General features: G+C 39.8%; 1 protein-coding gene across 1 annotated transcript in view; it reads left to right on the forward strand.

Moving 5' to 3' along the window:
* Nucleotides 1-5,938, forward strand: part of zer1 (zyg-11 related, cell cycle regulator) — a 35,036-nt gene extending 29,098 nt beyond the window's left edge. Inside the window, exon 16 of the mRNA XM_039764313.1 lies at nucleotides 3,921-5,938. Within this exon, the coding sequence (XP_039620247.1) occupies nucleotides 3,921-3,978 (58 nt within the window). The 3' untranslated portion in view covers nucleotides 3,979-5,938. The remainder of the gene's footprint in view (nucleotides 1-3,920) is intronic.
* Nucleotides 5,939-10,751: the final 4,813 nt, after the last annotated feature.

A 10,751-nucleotide genomic window follows, 5' to 3' on the forward strand; every position in this document is an offset into this window, starting at 1 on the left:
TAATATTGTTTTATGTTATATTTCATGCATGGCATTGTATTGTTTATCTGTGTTGTAATTTTTGCCTGTTGTTGGTACTTGCATATCTAACTGAATCATGAAAGTAAAACATTCAGCCTACTATGCACACTTGTTTTCACATTTTATTATTAAACAACATTGAGTAGCAGGGGATTTCATTTGGCTTTTTTGGCACTGATCAACAGACTCTTTAATGTTAAAGTGAACACACATCTCTACATAGTGATTGAAATTAATTACAAATTTAAAAAACAAAATAACTGCTTGCATGAGTATTTTGAATGCTTTTACTTTGTCCAGCTCCTCCTGACTCACAGCTACAAGTATACTGTTCGACTCATCTTGATGTCTAGTTATGCATAGGTTCCCCCTTATTTTTGCTCCTCTTCACCCGAAAAGCCCTCATTTTATGCCTTTTTTCACCATATTGTGTTTAGGAAATGACACCCTTATGATAAAGCATAAACCAATAGCTGTCTTCAGGACAAATGATCAGAAGGTCCTGAAGCTATGCATGCCACCTCAACCGACCACAGGGGCTCACCTCTTAATGGGTGATGAGGGGTCAAAGTTACTACATTTCACAAAATTTCAAAAACAAAAAAGAAAAAGGGGGGATCAGTAATACAGTCATGTGGAGTGTTGTCGTGTTATTTTCAGGTTACTGATCAATAATATGATGTTTTTGATATTTGATTCCTTACCAGTGGTCCTATCCCTATAAAAGTCACTTCCAGAATGTTAAAAAAAAAATTTTCAATTGCAATTGAGAATATTTAGACCAGGGGTCTCAAACTCCAGTCCTAAAGGGCCACAGTGGCTGCAGGTTTTCATTCTAGCCCTTTTCTTAATTAGTGATCTGCTGCTAATTAACTAAGTTGTTTTTGTAAGATTTTTTTCCCCAGAACTTCTTCAACATTCCTCTGAATTGCTTTGTTTCTTCCCTTAAACAGAAATGAAACGTGAAGACCAACTAAGTCAGGGCCTCAAACTCCAACCAGTTGCTTAAATAGAAGCCGAATCTTATTTTTAATTAAACCTGTTCTTTAATTCAATGTCTGCTATTGCACAATGCCATTTCTACATTATTGACAAGTGTTTCGGGATCTGAGCAGATCAACATTCCTGAGACCGTCACCCTTTTTATTTCCAGATATTGTATGATGGGCACAGTTTGCTGGTTATGTTTTGGCTCATTTTGTATCTCATTATTGTTTGGCTACTAATTAAGGAAAAAGAAACAATTAAGGGGTCTGAGTATTCAAGAGCAAGTCAATTAAAGTGAATTCAATAGAAGTTAATTTGCAGCAAAACCAGGTAACTAATTAAGAAAGTGTTATAATGAAAACCTGCAGTCATTGCGGCCGATCCCTGATTTAGACTTTAAAACCATTTAAACAGAAGCACACATTTTAATATTTCAAATACAGTACATCCCCAAAATTTGCGGGGGTTACGTTCCTAGAGCACCCGTGAATTTTGGGTGTGGTTAAAAAAAAAAATGCCTGTTTTTATCATTTAAACCCTAAATATGCCCCCAAAACACTTTAATTTAATTTCAAACTCAGCTTAATACATTACATAAAAATAAAGAATGTAAAAGTAAACCTCTATACTGTACTGCTACGTCTCCCGCAGTGCTAGAATGTAAAATACTGATGTTACTGCTATATGTACTGTAATTCATGCACGTGCGTTTTCATTGCCAGAAGCCTTAGAAGGTGCAGGTCCTTTCGGCGGCATCTTGGGGCTTTAACTCTTTAACTGCCACATACTTGGGGGTTAATGTATCCCTGGACGCTAAATACTTTTTTTGCTGCAATTTAAGTAAATGTCACAATTCACAAAGTAAAAATGTGAAATTTTAATGGAACACTTTTTTTCATGCAAAGAGTATCACAATTACTGCAACACTAATCATTTTACACATTGCTAATGAACTGTAAAAACTATTTAAAAATTTGGGGAACAATATGTACAAGGTGCAACTGACACAATGGATGCAATTCAGTAAATCACCGAGCCAACTGTGCTTGAACTGGCTGCACTTAAACACACAGAGGTAAGTGCTGATGCTGGCAGGCTAGTCTAGTGCTGCGGCTCAACCCCAGGGACAGTGAGGATGCAGTGCTGCAAGATGTCATGCTTGGGTCACAGAATTGCACAAAAACACAGGTGATTGTAGAGACAGGCACTTTATTCAAACACTTCAAACAAACATGTCTCTTTCAGAAGTAAAATGAGCTCATTACGCAGTTAGTTCTCGATTGAAGAATAGACAAACGTCATAGGGGAGCACAACAGGAGCGGGAGCCCCAACAGGAGCAGAGGATGTCTGGGGGAGGAGAGAGAAACAAAGAAATCAGCCAAAAAGTACAGGTGCTGTTCAGGCTTTTAAGTAAGCGTAGCACGAGTAGCATATCATGTGAAGAGCATCCGCAAGTAAGCCCAGCAAGTAAGGAGGCAATGTGAAAGTAGTCTATCAGCGTTTTTTAAGAGGGGTTTTTTGAGGAGCGTCCATGTCTTCTAGGGGTCCGTTCAGCCCCCCTGCTCACAAGGGGCTGGCAGTGGTCATGAGCTGGCTGCTCAACAAATGTACGGCACTGACTGATCAGGTCCTGCGCTCGTGCGTGCTCGCAAATGGCACTGGAGCACGACAATAGCCGGTTGTGGCAGTTTTAAGAGTTAAGAGGAACAAAACGGAAAACACAAGAACACTCAGCTGGAGATGTATCACAGTCAATCAGCAGCAAGGAGAAATATATAACGCTGTAGAGGTCTGGTGCTGCTAAGATTTACACCGTCAAGAAGACGGCGATTTATTTATTTTTATGGTGAAGATTCCCGGGACGCAACCAACCTTGGCCCGACCTGCACACATTCACAAACAGAGGCAAAAACAAAGCAAACCGGTAATCAAACAGCAAATAAATAATGTAATGAAAACAAATTAAATAAATGAAAACAACAATACCACCCCTGTTCCCCTTACAGCGATTACACATTAAATACAACAAAGCACAAACAAAACACACAGTAAATCATGAGAAATGTCCATGAAAAACCCCATGGATGAAATGTAATGATTAAAATAGATAGTCCAGAGATCCGCACGTTGAATGGGAATGTAAAGATAGTCCTACCGCTAGTTCCTGAAATGGTGAAGATGGGTGGAGGGGTTCAGGAGCGCTCCTTTCTTTGCAGGATGGCCATGAATCCACTTACAGTCCTCATGTACACAGGCAGACGGCAGACAATCCAGATGCCAACCACGAAACGATCCAAGACAAAACGAATAAGTACAGGTAACCCAACAGAAGGCAGACAGACAGGAACTTGAAACACAAATTACAAAAACTTTTTTTGCTTTTGGTCACCGGCCCTCTTTTTAAAAGCCACGCTGACATCCTTTGACCCCAACAGCCCCAGCACCTTCAGCAGAAGACCAATCAGAGCCACTACAGGGACTGCTGGGAGTTGCAGTTTCAAATTCTACTGGCAACTTTCACCATCCCAAGCTGCGTTTTCCTCTACAATTGCTTCCTGTTCTCTCTACGGTACAGTATTTCCACGAAAAAAAGCCATAAAAATTGAGGAGGATATTTGCGATTTCCACTAACAATTATTAGATAGGTTATAAGGAAGAATCTGCGAATGACTGTGGCTGTGAACTCTGAACCGCGACTTCACGGGGGTCTACTGTATATGACACGACCGTCCTTGTTTATTATTGTGAGTACAGTGCACCTTGACATTGAGTGAGGATGAGGTGAAGCTACAACTTAAGAGACATATGTGTCAAGAAAGGCCTTGTGGAAAATGCATTGTTTATATTCTTTCAGTTTTTTATTTTACTGCAATATTATGCATGAGTAAGGATTTTTTTTTTCTTTTTGCAGGAAAGTCATAGAGCACTGTAGCAACTTTAAAGAAGACAGCATGGACACTACAAGGTAAAGGAAATTAAAAAAAGAAGAAGAAGACAACAAAACTCCCAAGAAATTAACAGGAGCAAGTAGGAGGGCAAAGAAACCAAGAAACTGCACTCTCCACAGTTCTCGGCCGTGTCTCTTGTCTGTTGTGAATTGTACACTTGTGAGAGGCTCACTAACTTCTCTGCAACATTGACGGGAATTGGGGTGGGGTGGGTGAACTTTGACCTTTGACACACACAGGTTTGGGGAGGAGTGGATTTAGTGTTGTACAAACGTAACCTGTACACGTCATACTTTTTATCATTATTATTAACATTTTTATGGCACAAAACGTACAGAAGCCATTTTGTATTTTTGTTTTCTTGTATTGTTAGAAAAAAAAAACAAAAAACACAAGAGCTTCGAGTATTTTACACTCATATGTTCTTAGGTCTCGAGTAAAAGGCCTCGAATAAGCTTCATCATGGACATGGGATCTGAGGCAGACTATTTATTTTTCTTATTTTTTTTTTTGGCGTGAATTTCTCATGGGTAGTTTGCTTTCCCTCCTACAGAAGAATTGTCTTGCTGCCCTGGTGTTTGATGCACACAAGCCTTTGTTTTCAGCTGCATGGGCTTATTTCTCCATCCTGGGACTTGAGCATTTTGGTTTGCAAGCCTCCGAGCTGTAGCCCTGATGCTGGACTGCTGCAAGGCAACTGAAACAAAGACGATGGCGACATAAGCGCATGCATACACATGTTTTGCCTTTAAGCCAGTATGCAGTCAGTTTGGTTGGAGCTTATGCTGATGGTGACCAAATACTTATTTGAAAAATCCTTCGTTATTTTATTTTGCTGCTTGGCTCCTTCTTGAGTGCTAGATCATTGGAGGCCATCACTCATGTGGATGTGCCCTTGTCTCCAGGTTTGTTTTTGTGTCTTTGTCACTCCTTCGCCTCCTCCACATGAGGCCATCTCAGTGAACACTGGGGGTGGTTATTTGGGCACTTTGCGTGGGCTCTGAAGTGGTAGCTCTTTGACTAGATAGCGCATTAGTTGCGGGATCTTTGTTCTCAATTTGAATTGATTTTGCTGCTGCCATGACCAGGGTTACCAAAATTGTCAGAAATTCTGTGAACGTAGAATTGATTATTTGAAACTGAAGTTGTTCTTTCAAGCGGCTTTTATTTTTATGTTTTTGTGGGTCAGGAACAAGTGAGCTCCATGAGCACAGTGTGTATTAACGCACACACAAATACGTGAATGCACGCATATAGACAGTACAAAATACACAGCATGCTCACATACACACACATTTTCCATTTAGTGATCGCCATCTTAGATTTGTGTGTGGTTTTGCCTTTTTTATTTTTGTTTATTTCCAGATTGATTTCCTATCCAGTATACACACCTGAGCAGGCGTGCAGTGTATTCCTGACAAATCAACGGTTATTATTTATTGGATCTTTTTCTTCACTGTGAGCTGTGTAATGCAGAGCAGAAACGTTATCATTATAGAGGGAATCGGACAGGACATACTCTGACCTTGGCATCCATTTTTTTGCCAGTTTTCTAAGATCATTGGTAAGATTTTTGGTTTACAGTATAATAAGCTAAATAAATACCTTTGATTTAGGAACGTTAAAAAAGAGTTGGGTGAATGCTTAATTTCAAGCAGTAGCATCTCTGCTCTGTCCCTACTTTAATTTCATCGAGTTTCTTTTGTTTATAAATAAGCTCTATTTAAAGCAAGTTTTTGTTTGTATTTTGTATGCTTGTAAAACTGTATTTACAGGTTATGGAAGTTTGGATGAATGCTGTTTTTACTATAATTTCATTTGTGAATGTGTCTATGTAAAGATAACCTTTGAGGGAGAGGGAAATAACCAGTAAATGGAGTTTTGATAAATGCATAAATGTAAAACATTTAATTGATGTTTTCTCTGTTTTGCTGTATTTGTTTCATAACATCTGAATGACTATAAAGAGTTTGAAATGTGTCAGTGTGGAATCTGTGCTGTATGTTTGTGTGATACGAAGCTTGTAATAAATAATGCAGGCTGAATTGTAGGCCTGACTATTGGTCCTAATGCCAGGTAAAACGCCAATAGTGAATGATATGGAAAAAAATATGAGCAGTAGGGAAAATGGGAAACGTGCAAACAGCAAAGAGTCGTTGGAGATTTGTCATATTTTGAGAAGGTCTCCAGCCTCAAAGTGTACAGATGTTGTAAAAGGTATTTGGACGCCTTCACTTTTTGCACACTTGATTGTGTTGTAGATATTTTAAATGGCACAATTTTACATTTTTGCCCATCCATCTACACTTAACCACCCATAATGGCAAATTTAGTCATTTTCTAACTCGCTTATTCCTGAACAGTGTCACGGGGGGTTGTGGAGCCTACCCAAGCTAACATAGGGAGCAAGGCAGGGACAATCCACTGGACGAGGCACCAGGCCATCACAGGGCTCAAGGCAAGGACGGGGTGCCAATCCATCACAGGGCGAACACACACACACACCCCCACACTGGTGCCAGTTTACAGTAGTATCACCAAACCACTTAACCTGAATGTCTTTGGACTGTGGGAGGAAACCGGCGCCCCCAGAGGAAACCCACACAGACATGGATACAGCATGCAAACTCCATGCAGGAAGAACACAATATGAACCCATTCTCCTTACTGCGAGGCAGCAGTGCTGCTACTGCGCCACTGTGCCATCCCATACTGGCAAAATGAAACCATAAAACTTTCCACAGCGTGGAAGGTTCCCACGTGCACAGTGACCTATATAATTTTTAAATGGAAGTTTGGATCAACCACAACTCTTCCTATAGCCAGCTGCCTAGTCAAATTACGCGAAATAAGGGCTTTGGTAGAGAGAAGACCAAGATCTACTAGATGGTCATTCTGACTGAGCTCTAGAGAACCTGTGGAGACAAAGGAAAAACTTCCAGAAAGACTATCACCATTGAATCACTCCACTGATCAGGACTTTTTAGCAGAGTGGACAGACGACACTTGGAACTTGGGGAAAAAAAGGCACCTGAAGGACTCTCAGACTGACACAAGCAGGATTCTCATCTGATGAAACAAAAATTGAACTGTTGGGCCTCAGTTCTAAGTACCATGTCTGGAGGAATCCCTGCACCACACGTCACCTGCACTACATCAACCTAACAGTGAAGCATGGTGACGGCAACATCTTAACACTGGCAGCTGGAGTTTTCATGTTCTTCCTTTGTTCATGTGGGCGTCCTCTGAAAACTATGATTTACTCTCATACTCCACAGAACTGCAGTTAGGGGATTATTGTGTATTTTACATTAGTGGCCTACCACCCTGACAGATTGGCTTCTGGCTTGCATAACTGCTATAGTAATATGCCTCAGACCCCAGTGACTTTACACCAGAGAAAGCAGGTTCAGAAAACAGATGAATGATTGAATGATCTGATCCTATTAATTGGACTTCAGTCCCTTATGTCTAAAAGGTTTGTGCAGCAAGTGGAGTCAACAGCTGTACTTGAAGAGATTAGATTAGATTAACTTTTTTAAACTCGAGAGGAAATTTAGATGCATGCAGCAGCAGAAACATAAAAAAAAAATGTATTTAAAACCATTTTATAGTTAAAAGGTTAACTATTAGAGAGCAATTAATAGCACAAGAGAGTCCATCAGAGGCTCACCATGCTTATTCTAAAATAGCATTAATGAGTTCTTGTCACGTTTTTAAAATGTTTTAGACATATCCTCTATGAGAGAATTAGATTTTTTCTAATTGGAGTTATAGAAGGTGGGTTAGGATTCTTCCAGATGAACAATAGAAGTCTGTGTGCTATTAGTGTGGTAGAGGCTGTTAGAATCGACGTACCCCTATGCCATCGGGAGGTACACATGGCATCCTTATGAAAGGATTAGGAGTGATTGTAACACCAAGGCTGTCTAAGAAATATATAAAGGTCCAGAATAATATTAATTTAGTGCATTTGCTAAACATACGGCCTACTGAGTAGATTAGAAAAACCCAAGGGGAAAGTTTGATGCGTACAGCAGCAGAAGTATAACAAACAAAGATACAGACTTACAGGGCAAATAATACAATCACTCACTCAATGGATAAATACATAAATAAATTAAGATATTTGTGCAGAAATAGCTAAATGAACTTAAAGAGTATAAGCAGTATATCTGGGGCATTGGGAGGAAGTATGAAATTGTGTGATGGCAGTAAACATCCCCAGAAATGCTTCTTAGCACATCATGGATGAACAGGCCTGTTGCTAAAAAAAAAGCTCCTGGAGGGAATTTTTCATGATGACATCATCCAGGTTTGATACCAGATCAACTTTCAGTACGTCCAGGGTCAGTCCTGCGATGGAGTAGGCTTTCTTGATAAGTTTGTTCAGGTATTATGCATCTTTTGATTTCCTCTCCAGGAGACCACAGTGTAGAACGATGCACTGGCTACTATGGACTGGTAAATGATCTCCAGCAGCCTGTCACACACATCAGAAGACAAGAGTCTCCTCAGGAAGTCCAGTGGTCTCAGAGGCTCTTTGGCATGCCGGAAGTCCACCACCAACTATTTTTGTCTTTGCTGATTGTGAGCTGCAGGTCCATTATTAATGCAGCCTAATATGGAAGAGGCATCTGAGAATTTCTGTAGATGGCAAGTGCTGGTATGCACTGGAAGATCATTGTGTAGAGCAGAGGTCCCCAACTCCAGTCCTGGAGGGCTCCAGCAGCTGCAGGTTTTCATTCTAACCTGACTTGTTTTTTTAAGATTTGTTCCCTGGAATTTCTTCATCGTTCCTCTGAATTGCTTCATTTCTTTCCTTAAACAGAAATGAAGTGTGTGTGAAGAGAGTAAGCCAACAGAAGACCAACTAAGCCAGGGCTTCAAACTCCAACCAATTTCACTCCAACCAGTTGCTTAATTAGGCGCCGAGTTTTGTCATTAATTAAACCTGTCCTTTAATTCCAGTTAGTGACCTGTTTTTGCTGCTAATTAACTTCTTTTGAATTTTCTTGATTTGCTCTTGCAGACTCTGACCCTTTAATTGTTTCTTTTTCCTTAATTAGCAGCCAAACAATAATGAGATATAAAATGAATCAAAACATTACCATCAAACTGTGTCCATCGTATCTCTCTATTATAAAAAAAAAAACTTGTGACGAGACGTGATCTTTTGAAGAGAGATAGAGAGACAGAGACACTTTCACATCCTGTGAGAAAGTCAAGTCACATCATACTTACAACCTTTGTAAGCAAGTCCCATGATACACATGCAGAGCAGGTTAGAGATAATAGAAGTAGGAAAATTCAAAAGTCTCAAAAAAAGGAGAGTAAAGATCACATTAGAGCAAACAAATGGAAAATATTACTCAATATTATTGTGAAATAATGGAACAGTGAAAAGAGAGATGAAAAACGAGATGCATATCACGTGGCACGGCAGCAGCAGCAAGCCAGCAGCTGATCGAGCAAAGAGGAGGTAAAACAAACAACTATTATTTGTTTCCCATTGTATCACTGTTTATGAAGGATTTCGGAGGAGTGGCCACGTCTCCTTGGGGTGCGTTCAGCCACCTTTTTTCACAACGGCACAAGGAATGTTGGTCTGCTCAAATCTACAAAACATTTGACCAGAGCTCATGGAAAAGAGAAAAATCAATAATTTCAGAAATGTCTGCTATTGCACAATGAGAGCAGCAACAAGCCATGGAATTAAAGAACGAGTTTAATTGACAATAAGCCTCAGCGCCTAATTAAGCAACTGGTTGGAGTGAAATTCGTTGGTTGGAGTTTGAGGCCCTGACTTAGTTGGTCTTCTGTTGGCTCATTCACTTCACATTTTGTTTCTGTTTGAGTGCCATTTAAGGAAAGAAATGAAGCAATTCAGAGGAACAATGAAGATTATCAGGGAAACAAATCTTAAAAAACAAGTCAATTAAAATTAATTCAAAAGAAGTTAAAATAGTGCACTAATTAGGGTTAGAATGAAAACCGGCAGCCACTGGAGTACTCCAGGACCAGAGTTGGAGACCCCTGGTGTAGAGGGTGATCCAGAAGGGAGACATGACAGCCCATGAGCCTCATAAACTGCTGTTGGTCAGGCAGTCCAGGATCCAGGAGACTGTGGTAGCATTAAATGCAGATGAACCATTCCCTGACATATATTTTGCACAGACCAATGGAAGATGGCGCTTTTCAGGGAGTAAAAGCAATGAGTAACTTTTATTTTCTGGTTGCTGGACATTTATTCGCATCCACTGTATAATAACTGAGTGCTATTTTTTGCCTTTCATTTTAAGTTTTTGGCCTGTTTTTTTTACATTCAACAAATTAACTTTAAATCACCTTCACAACATTAACAAATAAATATAATTTCTGATACTCTAGATCTGGGCCTGGAGGGATACCCAGGTAAACTGGCTTTTTTAACAGACTAAGGGGTGAGAAGATGTGGAGGCTATGGTGATCTCGGGGCCCTTTCAGGTTCACCATGCAGCTCCAGATGACTGATCCCAGCACTTGGTGTAGAGACTTTAACAAGTCTGGTGACCTTTTGCAGGCCATTTTCTCACAGACCTGCATTTAACTAACACAGCAAATTAATATTAAAAGTGTTTAGCGTATTTATTAAAGCACAATAATAAAATACAAAATTAAAAAGATTGAATGCAAAGTGTAAATAACAACAATTATATTCTTACAGCAGTTTAACAGTGATGGATGCAGAGTCAGTTCTTCTGTTCTATCTTCAAGATTCTACTTTTTTGACAAATCTCATTCTGTTATATTTT

This window comes from Polypterus senegalus, chromosome 9, assembly GCF_016835505.1.
Source record: "Polypterus senegalus isolate Bchr_013 chromosome 9, ASM1683550v1, whole genome shotgun sequence".
Classification (NCBI taxonomy): domain Eukaryota; kingdom Metazoa; phylum Chordata; class Cladistia; order Polypteriformes; family Polypteridae; genus Polypterus; species Polypterus senegalus.